Source organism: Lissotriton helveticus, chromosome 12, assembly GCF_964261635.1.
Source record: "Lissotriton helveticus chromosome 12, aLisHel1.1, whole genome shotgun sequence".
NCBI lineage: Eukaryota > Metazoa > Chordata > Amphibia > Caudata > Salamandridae > Lissotriton > Lissotriton helveticus.
Genome location: NC_136073.1, coordinates 101,939,403 through 101,961,094, shown reverse-complemented (window position 1 = coordinate 101,961,094; position 21,692 = coordinate 101,939,403). Strand labels below are relative to the sequence as shown.

General features: G+C 45.2%; 1 protein-coding gene across 1 annotated transcript in view; it reads left to right on the top strand.

Annotated features, from left to right (window-relative positions):
• Positions 1 to 20,445, top strand: part of LOC144797953 (vomeronasal type-2 receptor 26-like) — a 56,808-nt gene extending 36,363 nt beyond the window's left edge. The window contains exons 2-5 of the mRNA XM_078668757.1: positions 1,458 to 1,556; positions 12,216 to 12,443; positions 14,535 to 14,658; positions 19,517 to 20,445. Of these exons, the coding sequence (XP_078524883.1) occupies positions 1,458 to 1,556; positions 12,216 to 12,443; positions 14,535 to 14,658; positions 19,517 to 20,445 (1,380 nt within the window). The remainder of the gene's footprint in view (positions 1 to 1,457; positions 1,557 to 12,215; positions 12,444 to 14,534; positions 14,659 to 19,516) is intronic.
• The last annotated feature ends 1,247 nt before the right edge of the window (positions 20,446 to 21,692 follow it).

The following is a 21,692-nucleotide window of genomic DNA, read 5'->3' as shown; positions in this document are numbered from 1 at the left end:
GGCAAAGTCCTAAGGGCTGTAGTTCCAGGTCTGCAGAAGGTGCAAGCATTCAGAGTGCAATCATTTGGGATGCGGGTCAGGGTTCCAGCAGGGTAGTCTTCTTCCTTGTAGTTTCAGGCAAGGATCTCTTTTGCTATACAGCTCTCCAATTTTGTATTCAGTGTTACTATGCAACAAGCATGGGGGGCACCCCTGACCAATGTGGTACAGGGTGCAACTCTCAGGTCTGACTACTTCCTCCAAAGTGTTGTATATTCTTGATCAAGAAAGCACTATTCTTCCAAAATCCAAAATAGAGAAACTTTCTCCTGGAGGTTAAGATCTGGCTAAGCCGTCCCACTGGCGTGGCTAAGTTTCTCTAACATTCCCCTTCCACTCCCTCTCCTAATCTAATTATTGAGGACCCCAGTAGGCTGGGGTGGCAGGATGTGGGTTTGAGCCTCTGTCTTGTCGCAACTAACATTCCCTTTTTGAAGACCAGTTTGACTACCCAGCCCCCTTCCTGTCTTTTGCTGTGAAGCTTGCAGATCTCCTCCCACCAGAAGCTTCCTTTGTCTCAGATCAGGCCACTTCACACCTCAATAAGACTGCTTGGCTTAGCCTCTCATAGGCTGACCAATCAGAGTGGCTGCTGGAAGGCTGGATTTTGGTTCATCAGAAAAGCACGTACTATACCTTCATTTCTCTGAAAGTTATAATAAATCTGACAGTGGCACTTTGATGAATTTATTCCAACTATCATGATGATACAAAGTATATTTTAATCCTTACTCTTAACAGTAAATATTTAGAGTATGATGACTGGGTCCACCCCCTCAAAGCCACTATGTTGTGAAGAAATCTTACACACCAAGTAGGTCCTGACTCAGGGTATCTGAATTAAATCGAAAATATGTGTGACACATGGCAAAAATCACACTATGCATGATTGGCGGACAATATGCTCTCATGACAATCACATATAGGCTTGACCCAAGATAGCTGCACTAAATTGCAAATATAAGTGGCAAAAGCCATAAATCATGCAATACATGATTATCCGACATTGAGCTGCCACCATTATCACAAATAGGCACTGCCTGTCAAATATCAACGGCATTATCCTGAATGGCTCAAATTAAGCATGTGTTTCTATTGATATGTACCCGATTCTCCCAGAAAAATGCTTATCCATGCTATTTTAATTTAAGACTTAATAAATTGGTTATATTTTGCTTTTAAATTCCTTCCCACCTCCTCTGAGACCTAGTTGAGTTACCATATCAACAGAGAACATAGACCACATTTTTAGGAAACTCTGATGGGGAGAAAAGAAGGGAGTATTATTGCAAGGTTACTTGACTTATCGATTTGAGATATATTTTTAAAATGGAAACTCAATTTTTTTGTTAGAAGGTTTGTAGAGAATTAAGGAGCTGTTGTTTATTTGATAACTAAAGTGATCTCTCTCATTTTAGGTAAGCCACTACTCTACAAGTCCTCTTCTCAACAATAAAGCTGAGTTCCCATCCTTCTTCAGAACCATACCGAGTGATGACAGCCAGGCCCAGGGACTGGTCCAAATTGTGGTGCACTTTGGGTGGACCTGGATAGGGATACTTGCCAACGATGATGACTATGGTAGGTTAGGCTCCCAGCGTTTAAAGGAAGAGCTTTTGACATTTGGAGTATGCATTGCCTTCCTTGAAACTTTATCCACTGAGCCTTCAATAATGAAAATCAAAATCATTACAGGCATAATTGCACAGTCTTCTGTCAATGTCATTATTGCCTTTTGTTCCAGCCCTAATCTGCTTCCACTTATGAGAGCATTGTCTGAACAGAACATCAGCAACAAAGTATGGATTGCAAGTGAAGGGTGGTCAGCATCCTCAAATTTTCCAAACAATGAATTTGGCAATGTAATGAGTGTCACTATTGGCTTGACTGTTCATGAGGGCACAATCCCAGGGTTCAAAGAATTCCTGCTGAATGTCCACCCATCGAATCCCCCCAAGGACAGATTTCTGAAAATGTTTTGGGAGCAAGCAATGGGTTGTCATTGGCCCAGCCAAGGATCCAACGTGACACTGGCAAGAGGGAATTTGTATGAAAATACTGTCATGCGCACAGGTGAAGAGAAACTGCATATATTCAAAACCAAATTTCAGAATGAACCTGACTCAAGAATTTTCTATATCATTTACAATGCAGTATATGCAGTGGCTCATGCTCTAAATAACATGCTCTCTTGTGTGGCAGAAAATGGTTCCTTCTTGTTTGAAACACGTGATAACCTTGGGGACTTTAAGGTGTGGCAGGTATGTTCTGTTTACCATGATCAGTCATTTAAAGACAGGACTAACACCATTTACATTCTATGCAATATTTGAAAAGTTTTGCATATGTTTAACTTTCCTTATGTCATCCTAATGCACTTGATCACCACTACCTACCTCCAAGTTTCTAATATTCTGCACTGCTCACTTAACTTTGATTACAGCCTTTGACATTATAACTAATAATATTAATGTCTATAACAATTTTTACAACCTGTTTGAAGTTTTCATTCCACGCATGAATGATTGACAATGTGAATGTGTTCTGGAAAATTGAAATCTACAAGTCTGATTTAGAGACTGGCGGATAGATTACTCCTTTACAAATATCAAAGACATCCCGTCGACCTTATTACTGCACATTATATCCTATGTAATATGATGGCTGGAATACCTGTTACATTTTTGATGAGGTAACCTGTTCGCCAGCTATAAATCAGACCCTATATTTTTAACATTGAGTAATGAAGACGCTATATGGGCAGCTCGTAAGTCAAGGTAAATGTGCATGTTTTTAATTGTTGAATCTTTTCTGCTGCATTTGACTTGGTAAACCTTTCCACTTTCCTTAACTACCTCCCGGAACTGGGTAGAAAGCAGAAAATATTTGTAGGAACTCTCAAGGCCTTATTTATGAGGCCTTGCAACAATTTTGTGCTGCAGTTGCCTCACTTTTGTGACTCATCGGCAGCGTATAACATTCCCCCTGTTGTGCCCTATTTACAAAGTAAAGCATCTAAGCAGATGAGTCACTTTGCAAACCCCTGTGCTACATTATACCTGCGTCAGGTATAATGTATGCAGGGGTGGAGTTCCCATGCAAGTAAGCCCCGTAGAAGTGATTCAGTGAAATCTATAAGATGCATCAAAACCATATGCCTGCCAGCTGTTGCTTTGCTAAGTGCCAATGATAAGCTTTCTTAATTCCCCGTTGATTAAGGTTTATGATTTTCGATTTGTCAAGGCTTATGCTCAGACTGTTCTCCTCTGAGTAACTTTTTGTTACTTCTAATAGGCAATGGAAGCCAACTGGGGTGCCACTAAAAGTATTTGATCAAAAGTATTTGATCATCTTCTTGCAACCGGTTTGAGAGGACATGTCCCCCCATCTTTGGGGCATAAGAGTTACACTTGTCTAATCCTGGTGACAGATCTGCCATGAAGAGGTTGTACGGCGTTAGTGCTAATACACAGCCCTGTTTCAGCCCCATTGTGGTTGGGATCTTCCTTATCAAGTGATTTCCGGCTCCCATTTTTATTTGTATCCACGTGTCTAAGAGCAGTAGGATTAGTCGTTTCAAAAGAGGAGGTGGAATATTCAATTTCTTAAGTTTGTTCCATAGAATGTTCCGGTCAATACGATCAAAAGCAGAGCTGTAGTAAATGAAGGATACATAAAGTAGCTGTTTACCCTTTATCCTGGAGTTAATCAGCAGCAAGAGGGTTAGGATGTTAGTAGTGGCCCCCATATGTTTGCAAAAGCCCGTTTGGTTCCATCTGATACATGGGTTTTCAGTTACCCAGTTTGTCTGTTCATATCTATCAGGACTACCAGTCTGTCATTTTTGGCCATGTTCCTGTCTCCCTTTCTGTATATTGGAAAGATGATTGCGCCCCTCCATGAAGCTGGTATTGTCTCTGGAGGATTCATTCAAACACTGGTTTCAGTGTATCTGCCCAATAGTCCCGATCTGACATAAACAAGATTGGGGAAAATCCCGTTAAGCTTCAATGCACCCTCTCTTCTGCACTTGGTTATTCTCTCAGAGATGTGTTTAGTGGAGATTATAAGGGATATCTGATTGGTGTGTGTTTCATGCATTATCACAGGATATTGATGATATTTTTGATGCTCGGGGTGATGTTCTTTCTTATTTAGGAAACGTATCCAGTTATTTTCTGTCAAGTGTGATTTGATCCCCAGCGTTGTTGAGTTTAGTAGTGTGTTAATCATGTGCCTGATGTGTGCACTGTTGTTGCTCTTGCCATCAAATAATAGTTTAGTCACAAGCACTCTTCTGATTCTTTCTTGAGTCACCACATCTGTTTTTGACTGTTGCTTTTAGTTGCCTGAGGTCCCTTTGGATTTCAAAGTTTGGGCCCCCTCTTTGGAATCTCTACACTATTTGGTTGATTGCTGTCTTAAGCCGCTTAGAAGACTGATTCTTTAAGACGGAGGGGTGCCATTGACGAGGACCTTCCCATGGTGGCTCTTTTTTTTCTGTGGGAGTTTCGCCTACTGCCTTTGTCAAACGTTCCTAGCTAGTAAGTGCAGCGGATATATCCGCTTGTTTTTCCTGCAGGCATAGGCGTCCGCAGGGGGAGCAAGGAGGGGCCCCCGCCCCCCCCTGGAGTACCCCTCCTTGGCCCCCCTGCAGACGCCCATGCTTAGTATCTGTCAGTCACTGCCTTAGTTTGCTGCTCTTCTTTTTATTGAAGGGGGCATTTCACACACACTGAGAGTGGGAATAGAGAATGGCAGAGCAAAGAGACGGAGAGGGGCACTTCACATGTATGGTGAGTTGGCACAGCAAGCAGGGGATTGCTGAGAGGGAGATGAGGCACTTCACTCACTCAATGAGTTGACACAGAGTGGCACAGCACAGAGATGGAGAGGGGACACCTCACACACATAGTGAGTTGGCACAAAAAGTGGTAGAGCACAGAGAGGGAGGGGGAACTTTAGGCACATGGTCAGTGGGCACAGAGAGTGGAAGAGCACAGAGAGGGATAGGGAGCACTTCACACACACTGAGTGCGTAAAGAGAGTGGCAGATCATAGAGAGGGACAGGGGGCACTTCACACCCACAGTGAGTGTGCACAGAGAGAGGCAGAGCACAAAGAGGGAGAGGAGGCTCTTCACACACACAGTGATGGGCATAGAAAGTGGGTGGCAGAACACAGAAAGGGAGATGGGGCTCTTCACACACACAGTGATGGGCATAGAAAATGGGTGGCAGAGCACAGAAAGGGTGAGGGGGATCTGCACACACGCATTGAGTGGGCACAGAGAGCATCAGAGCACAGAGAGGGGGCACTTCACCCATGGTGAGTGGGGACAGAGAGTGGCACAGCATAGAGAGCGAGATGAGGCACTTCACACAAAGTGAGTTGGCACAGAGGAAGATGGGTCATTTCACATGTACGGTGAGTTGGCACAGCAAGTAGGTAACCACTGAAAGGGAGATGGGGCACTTCACACACTCAGTGAGCTGGCACTGAGAGTGGCTAAGAGGGAAAGGGGTCACTTCACACCCTCAGTGAGTTGGCACAGGGAGTGCCAGCAAGTTGGAGGGGCCACTTCACACACTCTGTGAGTGGGGTCAGAGAGCGGCAGAGCAAAGAGAAGTAGAGGGGACATTTCACGTACACTAAGTACGGACACATAGAGTGACAAAGCACAGAGAGGGAGAGGGGGCACTTCACACACACAGTGAGTTGGCACAGACAGTGGCAGGGCACAGAATGGTAGAGTGGGCTCTTCACACACATTGAGTGGGCACAGAGAGTGGCAGAACATAGAGAGTAGAGTGGTCACTTCACACACACTGTGAGTGGGCACAGAGAGTGGCAGGGCACAGAAAGGGAGAGAGGCGCTTCACACACACAGTAAGTTGGCACAGACAGTGGCAGGGCACAGATTGGGAGAGGGGGCACTTCACACACACAGTGAGTGGGGATAGAGAGTGGCAGAGCACAAAGAAAGAGAGGGGGTATTTCACAAAGATAGTGAGTGGGCACATAAAGTTACAGCTCAGAGAGATGGAGAGGGGGTACTTCACACATGGTGAGTGGGGACAGAGAGTGGCGTAGCACAGAGGGAGATGGGTCATTTCACATGTACAATGAGTTGGCACAGCTTCAGAGAAGTGAGACCTGAGTCCTAAATCCGCCAGTGACAACAGGGTCCAAAGGAGAAAGAACCAGGCCAGACAGAGTAGGTCCAGGCAGTGTGCCCGGAGGCAGGCTCGGTGGGTCCAGAAGAGGGACAGGGCAGGCAGAATAGCTCCAGAGAAGGGCGAGCAGAACCAGACCATGGCGAACAGATCTGGACCAGCAGATCATCCTGAGCAGGGAGATGGCGCGATACACAATCAGAATGTAGTGTTCAGCTTTTGGGGTGCCAGGGGGTAACTTTAGGGTTCAGGGTGGGTGTGGGTTTAGGGTGCAAGGGAGTAATTTTAAGGGTCAGGGTGGGTTAGGGATTGTGGTGCCAGGGGGATCATTTTAAGGTTCAGGGTGGGTATGAGTTTTGTGGTACCAGGGGGTTAATTTTAGGGTTCAGGGAGGGTATGGGTTTTGAGGAGCAAGGGGGGAAGTTTTGGGGTTCAAGGCGGGTATGGGTTTCGGGGAGCTGGGGGGTAATTATAGGGACAAGGGCAGGTATGGATTTTGGGGTGCTACAAAAGAAAGAGATGGCAGTGGCACAACAACCCTATGGTGTATGAGATCATATGCAGCCTGCTTCCTGCCCCCCATGGTTCCTCCTGCACCCCAGTGTTTCTTGTGCCCCACCTGGCACACATCATGTTGGAGGATGAGGATGACGTTAACATTTTGCCCCCTTTGGAAAGATTTCTGCGGACACCCATGCCTGCAGGAGATTCTTCGCTGAAACGATTAACTTTTCAGGGTCCCAGGTTTTGCATTTCAGCCTTTTGTTGTTGATTATGTAGGCAGGGCTTGACACATTTTCTGGCTGTGTTCTGGGAATGATTTCCATGCACAATTTGAATTCCTGTAGAAGGCAGTCACTGTAATCTGTTACTCCTATATGATAGTCTGCCACATTGTAAAATAATGGGAGGGAGAGAAAGGTGTAATCAATTGTTGTGCTTGTTATGAAATGCCGCTGCTGGGGAATTATTCCCTAAGAATCGCCCATTTAGTGCACTGAAGCGGAGATGTTCTAGAATTGCAAGGAGTTTATTTGCGAGCTTGGTTTGTCTTCCCCAGTTATTACCAGCCTGTGGTGGGATGTGCCATGCCAAAGTATAGTCTTCCTGTGCGTCATTGACTTTCGTTGTTCCCAGCATATGCAAGTTAAAGTCTCCAGTTACCATAAAATTGGAGGTTCACTCTTTCGTTAGGATTCAGGTTAGTTCCTCTCCCGTTTAGATAATTGCCCTGGCCTGGTCTAGTGTATGTAGGTATATATTCATTACAAACAGTTGGAGGGGTTCGGAGGTGGCCTTGTACTGTTAGTCTTAGAGACTGCATTGTGTTAGGCTGCACTAGTTTAGTTGTTAGCTCTTTGGTTGCATATATGCTCCTGATAGAGGTGTAAATTGCTAGTCCTCCCTTGAGAGGAGGGTATTTGGCACTTGACGGCTGGTAAATGATGTAGCTTATAGCCTTGTAGGTGAAATGGCTGAGCAAGCCACGTTTCTTGTAAAATAATGATATCAAATGTGTGAATATATTGTAGTAACTTGTCATCTGTTGTCTTATCCCCCACACTGTTTATGTCCCAGGACCAGAGATGCAAGGTGTTTTTTTTCCATAGGTGGAGAGTTCTTAGTTTGTCACAGGTTAAAGATTTTAATGTTTATTGTCTTGGCCAGCCAGGCCTGATCTTGTACTGCTGTAATAGAGGCTGCACTTGTTCCTGGATCAGTTGGAGCGGAATCCTCTATGCAGCTTTGGGATGTGCTTCATGCTCTACTTAATAGGGAGTATGAGCATGACTTGATGTGGTCTTGGCAGAACTCAGAGTGATCCGTCTACCTAGACATTAGGGTTTCTGGATACCTTGGTTTGTAGTACAGTGTTAATGTAATTCCCCAGGCACGTAGCTGTTCTTGTTCATTCAGAATCCTTTTGGCTATCCCAGTCAATGCCCAGACCACTTTGGTTGCCTCATTTCCCAAACAGTTGTTTGGCTCAATAAATTCAATTGAATTTAAGTCACAAGACCTTTGATCCTTCAGTCCTCTGATTGCCATTAAAACCCATAGGATATTCCCCCTAGGGTGTCTGTTCTTCCTTGGACTTAAATTCTAGGTAAAACAGGGTTGTATCGAGTTGTGTAGATGTTCCTCTGGAGGTTGATCCTTGTTCTGCTCTTTCTCTGAGAACTTTAGGATTCTTGAAGCTGGTTGTGCTGAGTCTTTATCATTATACAGAGTTGTTTATGGTTCTTGCTGGAAGATTAGCTCCTCCCCATAGGTTTTGCATTTGCGCTTGTTGCTTCTTGTAAGGGTTCACCCCCCTTTTCAGGTTTCTCATGTGGGAATATATGACTAGGTTCCTCCTGTGTTGCTTCAGTGATTTAGTTATCCCTTAAAGTCCCTGGCAGTCAATAAGATGAGGTTTAGTTCGTTGAGCCACTTTTACCACTATATCGGTCTTCTTTCCCTCCCTTCTCTTCTTTCTTCTTTGCTTTGAGTCTGGCGAATCAGCTCCCGTGCTTTTTCCTGTTTTACCTATCTTTATCTACTTGTTATTGGAGGCCCCCAGTCAGGATGGTCATTTGCTCTTGATCTTCTTGACATCCTTGGTGGGTTTTCACTGGTTTCTTCTCCCATTATGAGGTTCTTGTGCTGGCCTGCTCCTGATTGTGAGCTGGTTCTGCCCTTATTGTTGTCCCAGTTTCCCTGATCATGGGTCTGGCTTGCCTTCTGATGAGAGTCAGTCAGACTTCCAGCCAACAATGTTTTGGTTGCTTCCATTATGTCTGCCCGGAGGTTTCCTATTATGGTTGGGAGTGTTGATAGTTTGTTTACGATTGCTACACAGGTGCAGCTTTTCTGAGTGAGCTGCATCTCCTTTTGTGCCCACCTGATCTGACTATTAAGGTTGGCCTATTTGGTGTTGAGACATATATAGACAATGAGTTTAAAATTGATAGTTGTATAACCATTTTATCAGATTGATATTGTATTGCTTTAACTGACATTTACATGGTGTTTAGTAGTGGCTCCCACATATTGTCTGGTCCTTTGTGCTGTTTGATGCTAGTTTCAGGTATCATGTTGTTTTTTTCCTGCCTTATATCCGGTGGTTATGAGTATAAGAGGTTACCAACTCTTCCCATTCCGGCGTAGTAAGGTAGGATATGTCTAGATTGGCTTTCGGAGTACTGGGTTAGTTTTGCAATAGGTTTGTGTATGAGAATTTATTTTAAGTGGTGACCTCTGGTGTCTGTGACTAGGTCAGTGTTGTTGCTACGAGGGATTTTTCAGTTTTACTTCCCATGACAGTTAGTTCTACTTGCAGGACAGGAGACTGAATCTTTCGGCATTTCACTTGGGCTGTTGCCCTCCATTTAGGGAGGGCTATTTTTGTCCTCAGTAGGGTCAGACGTTTGTGATGGTATTGGATGGGCCAGTGATGCTTCGGGCTCAGGCTCAAGCTCATGCTCCAGTGCGGAGTTTGTTTCTGTCAAGCATGTCCATGTGTTGTTTTACCTAGTTGTCCCTTGTGGTCAATGTGTTCATGATTGACAAAGCTTGAGGGACAGACATGTACAGCCCTTCCTCTATGCACATGTCCTTATTATGTTGTACTCTCGCCTGCGCCCCTCGCTCTCCAATGGTGTTGATTTTGTGGCTCTTTGTCTTGAGGGCTTTCCTTGGGCTAATTGGAGAGTTGTTCTTTGTTTTTTTAGGCGTCATTTCTTCCATCTCCTCTCCACTGGCTTTCGTGTTAGTGGTGTTTTCTTTGGAGGCCTCCAAGACTGTATTGTTCACATACTTAAAATCACGGCCTTCCTAACCCTCTATCCGCTTTTCTGACCATTATCTGGGTTGTTTCTGCTCCTGTTTTCTCCCTGTTATTGCACTCCTTGGTAATGCTCAGGTGACTTCCAACTTCCGTCTTTTTGCTATTGTACTATTTCTGGTTGTAGTAGAGAAAGAAGACCATTGATCCCATCATTGCTTGAGCATAGAACTGCCCCAGCATCCTTTAGAAAGGTACATTTTGTATTTATTCTTGGCTGTTGATCTGTGCTTGTGGCATTTTGAGGTGCCACTGGGCTCGAATGGATAGTTGCAGCTAGGCAGCTAGCCTCCATCTGTTGCCTCTTGTTTTTAATCTAGTGCCCTGCTCTGGGGTGTCTATTTTGACTGAATAGTTTTGTTTTGTAGCAGTCTGCAGTTTCACCTTTCCAGATCTTATATTGATAGTAATTGCCTGTCTAATGGTGATCACAGAGTGGTGAGTGGTGGGTTTCTGGGTCCTGAGAAGGCCCTGAGGTGTTGGGGGTACTTTTTGGGGATACTTGTGTGCTAGTCCTTAAATGGCCTATTGGTCAGTTAATCACTAGCAGCAATTACGTCCTGCACCATCCGGAACCACATAGCACCATCACTCGTCCTCTCCAGCAAGTTCACAGAGCATATGGGGGATATGGGGAAAGGGCACGAGTAGGTGTGGGTGGTGAACTGCACTATGCCAGCTGAGTTTGGCCAACCCTGCACTGTGCTGGGATCACAGAGTTTGGCAAAAAACTCTGATTCCGTCACATGTTGGAGTTTGCCCCCCCCACCCCCAGTAATGCCACATCCTTGGATCCTTGGAGAGTGCTCTGTGGCCCCTGCAGTGTGTTTTTCTCTGTCCCTGCTACCAGAGTGCCCCTTCCTTCCCAGCTGCTGTCTCCAACTTGGGAGCTGTGCTATCCGCAAGCTCTTGGTGATGACTATCAATTCACTTCCCACCTGTGCTTTTCCTCACTCTCCCCCTGTGTAACTTCCCCTGGGTGGAGGGGTTGGGGCTCTCTCCTGTCCTCGTGAATACTATCATTCCAGATCGAAGCTGATCGAAGCTGGGCTTTATCTTCCTTTCTACGCATTTGAGAGTCTTGTGGCTTGCCTTTCAGTTTTCTCCCTTCCCTTTGCCTTTTTCCACCCAGAGAGCAGAATTGTCCATCAAGTTCTCCTGATTACGGTCACTTGAACTCAGCTTGTCAATCCCTTCCCCAAGGGCTGCCATTTTCTCATGCGCCTATGTGTGGCACGAGTGAACCTGCATAATTATACATAAATAAAACATCTCTTTCTCTGGGCTTGGCTCCTGAGGGTGCGGAAGAAGGAAGTAGGAATTTCACCGGCCCTAGAATCGCGATGACTACTGTCATGTAAGATCTCAGCTAGCCTGACCTTTCCTGCTACTTTTTTTGGGAGTTTCTGAATGTCTACTGTGAGTAGCACTTCTCCAGGGGCTTGACCCGGGACGTATGATGGAAAGGGGGTAGGGGGCTCATCCCTAGTTCTCGTGTGCCAGTGAGTTTGTGGGCACTCTGGTAGTCTGTGCCCTGCATGTTCACTTAGAGAGCCCCAACGTACCATGAAATTGTCAAATGCACACTGAGGGTTTTGGTGTTTATAAAGAGATGGGCTCAAAATGGTGGTACTGTTGAATCAAATGTTTAAAATGAAATAGGTGGAGAAATTTCTCCTTCAGATAAAAAAAAGTATTCTGTAGATGAAAACAGTTGGTAGAATTTATGGTACAGGAGGCATCTATTCCTTGCTGAGTATTACTGATTCCAGCCTTCTGTTCCCTAATTGATTCAATCCCCTGCATGTGACTGCAGCATGCAGAGCAGGAGCACTTAGACCAGCCAAGAGGCTAGGTGAAGGACAGGAAGTAAGCCGGTGGAGAGCTGGTGTAGAGCTGGAGAGCTGGAGGCAGTCTGCGGGGCAGGGAAAGGGGTGAACCCTCCCTGAAAAATGCACTGTGTACCGCCAGCCAGGTCTGCTTGCTGCCATAGGGTGGAGCAGAACTCAGCGGAATCCACAGTAAACACTAAACCAAGAGTGCATTTGGGGCTAGTTAATATCATCTTTATACTGAATCATGTTTTCCACCTCAATTCCAGTGCATACTGTACGAAAGGTCATTGTCATGTTTTCTTTACTTTAAATAAACAATTATATAAATGTATGCTTCAGCTTCTCCATTACATGAAGAAAGTGCATTTCAAAAACAAGATGGAGGAGGAGATATTCTTTGACAGATATGGCAACCCTCCAGCAATATATGATGTCATAAACTGGCAACCTGGCCATGATGGTTCTATCCACTTTGTGAAGGTTGGGACTTTTGATACAAGAGAGGCCAGCGGGCACGAGCTCTATCTCAACAAAAGTGCCTTCCAGTGGACCAAGCAAGGCAAAGAGGTAATGTATTGATCATTGGCAAAGAAGATAAATTATTTATTTTCTAATAATTTGACATTTTAGTTGAATAGTAAAAAGGGGATGACAGTAACGCTGGCAAAATACACAAAGCAAAGGCATTGCAAGGTATTGGTCTTTGTTATTGAAAAATATAAATATTGTAAGCACTTGTCACCAGACTGAGTATCTTACAACACGACAATAAAAAAAGGGGATGATGGACGGAGCGTTTGAGCAAATCAAACACTCACCCCCAGTCAACTGATCTGGGTTTAATCCATCACCATTCTTTAGCCCACTCAGCCACCCCATTTGAGACATGGCTATATGCAAATCAGTCTGACCCTGTGCCTCATGGGAACAGTCCAGCCCGAACTGCCAAGCCATGTCTTCCATGGACCGGAAACAAGCATCCTGGGACCGGTTTCGGATTCATAATCCTCATCAGCCAGGCTATCTTGAATCCAGTGGCCAAGTGAGCAAGGGACTCGTGCTGAGCATACCCTGCCACACTTAGGGCGAGCAAAGCGATACAAAAGGGGATGATGGACGGAGCGTTTGACAACACGTACAATTTTAGTGGGATTTTTGTTTTGTTTTACAAATTCAAAATTTCTGAAGCTGCGGGGGGGCAATCCCCTCAATAACATGGATATATTTTGCTGCATGGCTGACCATCAATGAAAAATCCATAAAGAGCTGAATAATGCCTGTCTAAGACATAGAAGCCTAGTATGAGTGAGTAAGGATAATATAGTTTGCAATATTTTCATAACAATAGTAGAATATAATGACATGGTTCTGCCACTGTGTTAAAGATCTAGCAAATGGATATATAGGCACAAAAAAGATGGAAGTACATTGGTCTTTGATGTCGTTAGCAAATATCTGAAAATCCATTGCCGGACAAAAATAAGAATGTTTCTTAAATTGGTCAGCAGAAAATTGCAGATATATGAGTAACCTGACTCTTTTTCCTGAGTATATATTGTAAGAAATCATAGTTATCACATTCCTACTGAACAACCACCACCTCACTGTCAGCACCTCAATTCTCAGTGTCACACCAATTGCTCAGTTAATTTCAGAAGTCTTTTAGCCTTTGAGCTGGAAGGTCCCTTTTGTCATACAACACAATGAATCCCCACTAAGTTGATGAATATTTTCAAAACCTCCACAGGCCTAAGCTTGTATTTAAATCTGCACCAGCTAAAGTGAAAAGAACACCAGCAACTAGCTATGCTGAAATGTGGGAATGTACCACTGTGGGTGACTGTGGTGTGTCAATGCAGTGGGTGCAATGCAGGTATCTCACTCTTCAGGAGCCACAAGAGCTTCAATCCATCACTAATTTAATCGAGGACCTCATATTTGGGAGGCTCATGGTTGGTTGACTGGAAATCAAGGTTCAACCTAGAATGGTGAACCCCACCAAATCTGTCCAATCATGGGCTCCAAAACTTTCATATTGCTAACAATGATTGGATCTGAGGAGGGCATTGAGGGAATGTAGGTTGTCAGCGAGCTGGTACATAGATGGCTTGGTTAAAGGGTAAGAGATGCAGAAATATGATATCCAAGAGGAGCTATTAATGGTCACTAACACAAGGATGATACACTTGCTGAAAATGAAAGTTTAGATGTGACTCATGCATTTAAACAAAGGTTTCAGCAGTTGGTGTACTATGTGAGCCAGGTGATCAAGGCCCAACACAAGTTGGAAGCCATCTTAATTCCCTCAAATTGATGCCTCCTTTGAATTATTTGTTTGCAATGTATTTGTAAACTAAATTGCATGTTCCCTGAAACATGGTCATGTTTGAACCTATTTTACTCTGACTAGGTTCTCAACAAACCCTCTCTTCTCGAGTGCTAAACTTTTCTGGTAACGAGTTTAGTGCCATTTAAATATTTTTTAGTTATTTCACTAATTATGCACATATAGTAAAAAATAATGTTTTCCCTCCTTTAACAATTCTCATAGTGTGACTGTGCAAAATATTATAGTGAAAATATATTGCATAGTTCACATGCATATGCATTTACCAGATCGATTTATAATTAGTTTAGCCTGCTCTTTCTCTTCCCCAGGCACCACGTTCTGTCTGCAGTGAGAGTTGCATCCCTGGCTACCACAAGGCAGCACGGCTAGGGCAGCCAGTCTGCTGTTATGACTGCATCCCATGTGCCGAAGGAGAAGTGTCTAAAAAAAGAGGTATGGAAGTATGTATATTGTTATTCTAAAATACATGATCCTGCACAAAGGCAATCTATAGAGGCATTCCTCTCTCTATGTGTGCTGCAGAATACATCACGCATAAAAAGAGAAAGTAATGAAAACAAATAAAACTATTTCTCCTTGTTACGGTTCTTTGAGTAGGTGCACCATTTTGGTGCAAACTCAGGTTTACACAAGTGCTTGTAATTCTGGAATTGTGTCAAAATAAATGGGTGGATGCATGGGAACGCCAATGCTCCACCCATGTAAGGCCTACTCAATGCAAAGTACCTCCAGACAGCACCTAGCGCTGCACTGCGTACCTTCTATTTTCTTAATCACACAAAGCCTTACAAAGTTGCTTTGCCTGACTTAGTAAATGCCAAAAAAGAATTTGTGTGAAGGTACACCACAAAAGTGACACAAGTTAAGAGATCTTTATAGCCCCAAGCAATCTCATAATCGGGATGAGGACAGTAACAGCTGTTATCAGCTCCCTCAGAATTAACGGGCCAGACATAATGAGGACCTAACAGCTCACTCTCACACAGAGAGTCACGATGTTTGCTCCATATTTATGATTTTTTCGAAATATGGGGCATATTATCAAGGAACGGCGTTAAAATTATTGACGCTTTAGTGGCAGGAAACTGCTGCTATAACGGCGATATTAGACGTTTGATAATATGCCGTAGAGAATTCATTTTATTTATTTATTTATTTATGTACTTACCTCCGTTAGGCCGTGTGCCGGAGATTACTACACCCCCACCCTGCCCCTCCCCCACCCCACCACCCCACTGCACTCTCTCCAGGAGCCGCTACTGCTTGAACTCTGGAAAAAAATGCAGCGTTGTCTTCTATGAATACAGATTCACTTTAATCTCTAGTTAAAAAAATGACACTATATAAAAATAGTCTTGCAAAGGGACAACATCTTTACAAGTTAAAAAAAGTATTATGGTTGCGTTGCCTGACTGAGCATGGCACCGGACGTGTAGATTTGAAGCCCCCGCTACCACTGAGCCTCTTGAGCCTTTCCATGCTACTTCTCTGGCCTGATCCGGCTTGCAGCACCACCAGAGCTTCCACCATGCTGGTGTGAGTCAACTGAGGAACCGCTGAGATCTGCTGGCCTCCTAGTTGTCTTGTTTTACTGCTGTCTCTGCGGCCCCAAGACCCGCTGATGCCATCTTGCCTTGAGAGGCCTGGGGGACACTTGACCTAGACTGCAGGGGTGCAAAGCTTCTACTGCTCTGACGGGAGATGCCGGGATGCTGGTGGGGTCCCCTGAGCCCCCAGATCTCCCGGTCTGGGGTGCTCTGGGTGGTCCCGGATCGCCACACAGCCTGGGGGAGCCTGGCACAGGAGCCTCCCCTGCATCACAGAGGACTGACGGATGTGTCACAGAGGCTCTCAGAATTTCTTGGGTCTCCGGTTTTGCTGCTGCTTTGTCGTCTGACAACTTTGCCCCTGCTATCTTCCCCCGATCGCACCGGGGTGACTCGCTGCCGGGGGAGGGCCTCTAGTCTGTGCCACTCCCCTTAGCAACAACCACAACCTTCCCCCAACCCTGGGCTTTCTGTTTGACCTGTTCCCCCAAATACCAGCCATCTGCTACACGGCCGGATCTCGTGGCCCCAGTGGGGGTTGGTCTGGAAGCCCACTGGCGCTTGACGGTTGCCTATGGGGTAAGAGGCTCTTGTGCTTCCCAACCTCCTGCTACAAAGACTGAAATATGCAGTGGGATGCCCCAGTAAGAGACTGTCCTCCTTGCTTTTTTGTACCCGATAGACCGACTAGTTCTGCTCCTGCACCTGCACAGGACCCTGGCTGCGCCCTGACACAGCGCTCACCGTCCCTGAGCTGGATTTGCCTGGTGATTGGGCAAGGTCCTCACTGGCTGCTGCAGGGGCGAAATGCTCTGGTGCCTGCCATGATTGCCCCTTGGGCCCCTGCTAAGTGCTGATCATTCTAGGTGCTGGGCCTACACACCCTTCTTGCACCTGAGCCTGGTCTAGCACTATCTACCATTCTGCTGCCTCTCCCCCTGGGCCTGCCCCATCAGTACCCATGGGACCCACCACTGCTGTGCCCATTCCTGTGCCATGGCACCAGCCCTATGTCACTGATACCCGGACATCGCTGTCCTGAGCTCCTGCACCCTTGTGCAGGCCACTGCACAGTGCACTCGCCTGACATGCCCAGAGGTAGGGCTGCCAATGGTAGCTCAGTGGTTTCCCCCTGGGCCAAATCAACCACAACAGACATGGATGCAATAAAAGAGTCAGTCTCACAGCCCTCTGCGGCATCTCCTGCCCTTCCCATAATGCAGGACTACATGGAAAATGTACTCTCCGACATACGCCAGAAGATAGGCTCCCTGAAGATCGATTTCAAAAGCTGCCTTAATGAACTGTGCAAATACATCGGGCGGTGGGTGACAGGGTTGATGACCTGGAACTCACTGTTGACTCTCATCCCTAGGACCAGGAAGCCCTGTAGAGAAGGGTTACTGCTCTGGAGTAGCAGCAAATTGAGCTCCAAGCCAAGCAGGAGGAGAACCTGGTAAATTTGGGACAACGCAACAACCAAACATCAGGGGTGTCCCCCGCGGAGCAGAGGGGGAAGACATCATGTCCTTCATAAGGAATATTTTAACGGCCAGTCGTGGAGGGTCAAAGGGTGCTCCCCTGATCTTGGACAGAGCAAATCAAGTCAGCACTGCCCCTGGGCGCCCAGAGCACCCCCCCCTCACCCCCAGATATACTCACTGGGGTCCACTTTTTTCAGGACAAAGAAATCGTGCTTCAGACGGTGAGGGGCAGGGAGGGCCTGGTGTTCTGAGGCCACATAATACAGATTTTTCAAGATATCTCCCCCCTGACTCTGAAGAATAGACAAGACGTTAACGCTGTAACTGAACATTTGCCAACCAGGATATTAAATTCCAGTGGGCCCTTCCCTACAGATTGCTTTTCACTCAGAATGAGAGGTAAAGTATTTTCCCCTCTCTCACAGAGGCCAGGTCCCTCCTTGGCCTTCTGGGGGACCCTGAGGAGGGGAGCCTTCTCTCCTCTTCCTCCACGCACCCAGACCCCTGGTGTCCCAAGTGGCGCACTCTCCAGCGGAAGGCACTTTCCCGCCACGCCAAACCCACTCATGTCGTCACAGAAACGGCAAAAGCTGTAATAATCGTGCACCTCCTGAAATTGAAGTCGGAGCAAGCACACTCCTCAGCTGATGACACCTGACTCATGCATCCACGTCTGGCTTCTTGTGTGTTGCTGTCCTGCCAGCTCTCTGGCTCTGCAAACAGCAGCCCACTTGGCAGGGCCCAGGGCCCAGAGGCCGAACTGGTATTGCTTATTGTTTGCTGTTTCTCACTTGCTCTCTTTCCTTTCACAGGATCAACTAATTGATAATACTGGTTACAGGAGTTGCCTTAGGCCACCCGCCACACACAGCGAGTCTCCTTCATTGCGGGTTACACCTTATTTGTGTCCGATAATTCTTTCCTGACACCTATGGTAGGACCCTTTTGGCCCCGTTAACTCCTTCCCATGTATCTGCTTGTCCTCCCAGTCCCCTCTCGGTCCCCTCCCCATTGCAGCTTTTATGTTTCCTCTTGGGCAGTGGGAGGGCCCTTCCCCTGCAGCCTCTGCTTGACCGGCTATTCCTGGCACTCCATCAAACTCACCAATCCTTTCTCCCTTCCTATGATCACCACATGACCTCAACTGCTCTCCCTTAATGCCCGCAGGCTTAACTCTCCTAGCAAACGATGACCGGTGTGGCGCTACCTTTTACAACATGACCCTGACATCATTTTCTTACAGGAGACCCACCTCCTTCATGCGGATTGCCCTGGTATGGCTCATCCCAAATACCCATAACAAAACTGGGCATACACAACCACTAAGACTCATGGAGTCACCATATTCAGCAAGAGGGGTATTTACACAAAAATTCTTAAACTAACTAGGGATACAGAAGGGAGGTGTCTCACTCTTACGTTAGAGAGGGACACCTTGACACTTCTTAACTTTTATGTATGCGCCTAATGAAGCACAAGACACATTCATACGCTGTACTCTAATGAACCGCCTGGGCTCAGTGGGGGGGCATTGTTGTGGAGGGGGGACTTCAATCTGGTTTGGGACCCCATACTCAATAGAAGTACGCCCTATATCCAGGGTACAGGGCGATATCTGGGACACTCAAAAACGTACTACGAGATGCTAGCCTGGTTGATGCCTGCCGGTACTTCCACCCGGACGTGAAGGATATTTCCGTCTACTCACATGTGCATCTGTCCTACTCCTGCATCGATTATCTCTTTTTTCCTTTTCCCTATTGTCCACCCTTGCCTCATCATAGTTATTTGACATTTCTATCTTGGATCATGCTCACATTGAGCTCACATGGACACCTTGTGCTGCTCAGCCCCATGCACCCCCGTGATGGCACCTCTCACCCCAACTCCTGAGCGACCCAATTGACAAGGCGGTGTGCAGGACGCCATCACAGAATACTTCACAATTAACTCACTGCCCTCTGCTCAGTGCCCACTGAGCTCGGGCAATCACCGAGACCCGACACAGCCCCTTAATTGGTCAGACCTCGCCTCTCCTTGGCTTCTGCTATGCCTCATCGCCCTTTATATAGGCATGGCAGCGTTTTGTAGTGGCGCTGTCATCATAATGTGTCTGCTTACTTAGTGTCTTTTTTCTTGGGCAATGGCACTTGAACTGTATTCCTTTTGGTGTAAAAACTCAACAAACAGAACTTGAGCAAAAAAAAGCATTACTGTTTACTAAAATATTACATTATAAAGTAATGCCTTATTTTACAGATTCCAGTAAATGCCTGCCATGTCCTGGAGGCCAATGGCCCAATGAAAGAAGAAGTGACTGTGTTCCAAAGAGGTTAGAGGTTCTTTCTTACAATGATCCCCTGGGAGCTGCTCTCACTGCTACTGTGGTACTTTCTTCCTTCATGACAATGATGTTCCTATGTATCTTCATCAAATTTCAAGACACTCCAATTGTGAAAGCCAACAACAGGAATCTTACTTACCTCCTCCTGGGAGCTCTCTTGATAAGCTCCCTCTGTGCATTATTCTTCATTGGAGAACCTCAGTCAATTACTTGTCTACTCCGGCACTCAACCTTTGGCATTGTGTTTGTTATCTGTATATCATGTGTTTTGGCCAAAACCCTCATGGTTGTCATCGCCTTCAATGCTACAAAGCCTGGTAGCAAGATGAGGAAGTGGCTTGGTCCTTGGGTTCCTATAGTTACTGTCTCTGTTTGTACACTTATCCAGGCTCTCATTTCTGGCAGCTGGCTTCTACTCTGCCCTCCTTTCCCAGAAAAGAACATGACATTGAAAACAGGGGTCATCATCTTGCAATGCAATGAATGTTCAGAGACTGCGTTCTGGTTAATGCTGGGCTACATGGGGCTGTTAACATGTGTTAGCTTTTTAGTAGCATTCCTGGCAAGGAAATTACCAGATAGCTTTAATGAAGCCAAGTGGATCACATTTAGCATGCTAGTGTTCCTTAGTGTGTGGCTGTCCTTTATCCCAGGCTATTTGAGCACCCAGGGGAAATACATGGTGGCAGTGGAGGTTTTCAGTATTGTCTCCTCCAGTGCTGGCATAGCCATTTGTATTTTCCTTCCCAAGTGTTACATCATATTGTTGAGGCCTGATCTGAACACCAGAGAGCAGCTTCTATGGAAAAAAGCTTCAAACAACAAAAAGGAAAAACGCATTTAAATATTGCTTCTTAGGCACACAAGTAAATATAGTTTATTCAAAAGCAGAAAAACAACACATTGAAAATGCGTATATTTTGCTTCTTTTCTGAAATCGAAGAACACAGGAGAGAAAATATGCACATAGGAAAGCTCTTTCACAAAACCATGAATTGTGCATTTATTTTCAGCACCTTTAAAATGAATGTAAACAAGCAGACAGGGGCCTAGTAATGCTAATTTGAAGGCTAGTTATTCCTAATCCTGTCCTACTGCTATCAATTTAAAAAACATCCAAATAAACATTATTTTTTTTAATATTACAAGCTCTCTAACAAATGGTAGATTTGAACAGAAAATATTGGTTAATGTTCTATTGATGGTTTCTGGAGGGACCAATTAAATGCTACTTTAGCTGAGGTGGAATGTTATGGTGCTGTAGATGTCAGGGAGGTTTCCTCGCAAAAATAATTGTTTCAGAATACTTTGGAACTCAGTGAATAGAACAAGCTAATATTCTTTTACTGGGGATTATGAACAAATTCTGGCACCCTGCGCAACAGGAAATAAATCGTATGATGTGGCAGCTACACGAACTGGTTTGATAATGGATTGTGGTTTGATGCTTTCCAGCGACAATAAAATTGATTGACACAGCTCCAGATAGTACATTGAACTCTGATGAGGTCTGAATGATCCAAAGTGCAATCACAATAGTTAATTGTAAGTAGATATGCGAGCCATATGACTTCTGAAGGTTAGGGTAATGAACTTATAAAACTGATAATATTGAAGAAAGCCTGTCATTCGAGGACAAGCATTGGAAACATTATTTTCACTGTAAAAGTTATTTGGTACTGGCCTGTGCTTGTGACTGTGTTTTTCTTTTATTGAAATGTGGTGTTTTTATTGCATATTAAAATTTGAAGATATAGATTTAAATTAAAAAGGAAAACTTAAATGAAGCAGCCATTGTGAGGTGCCACAGATCCTAGTGAATTGAGCCGCCTTTTGAGAGAAATCTGCATGGTCAAAATGTAAAAATGAATTTAATCTAATAATTCCATTATCGCTTTGCTCTCCTGACATATGTATTTAAAGGCAAAAGTGAATCAGCAATGCCACATCGGAGTTCATTGGTGGCTGAAATGCATTTGATGAACAGAACCTATGATATTAGCATTAAAATCACAAGCCCAGACTTAGAATTAAAAGTACATCAAATGTTGTGTAGAGGCAGTATGGAAGGTAGAGCCAAACTGCAACAAA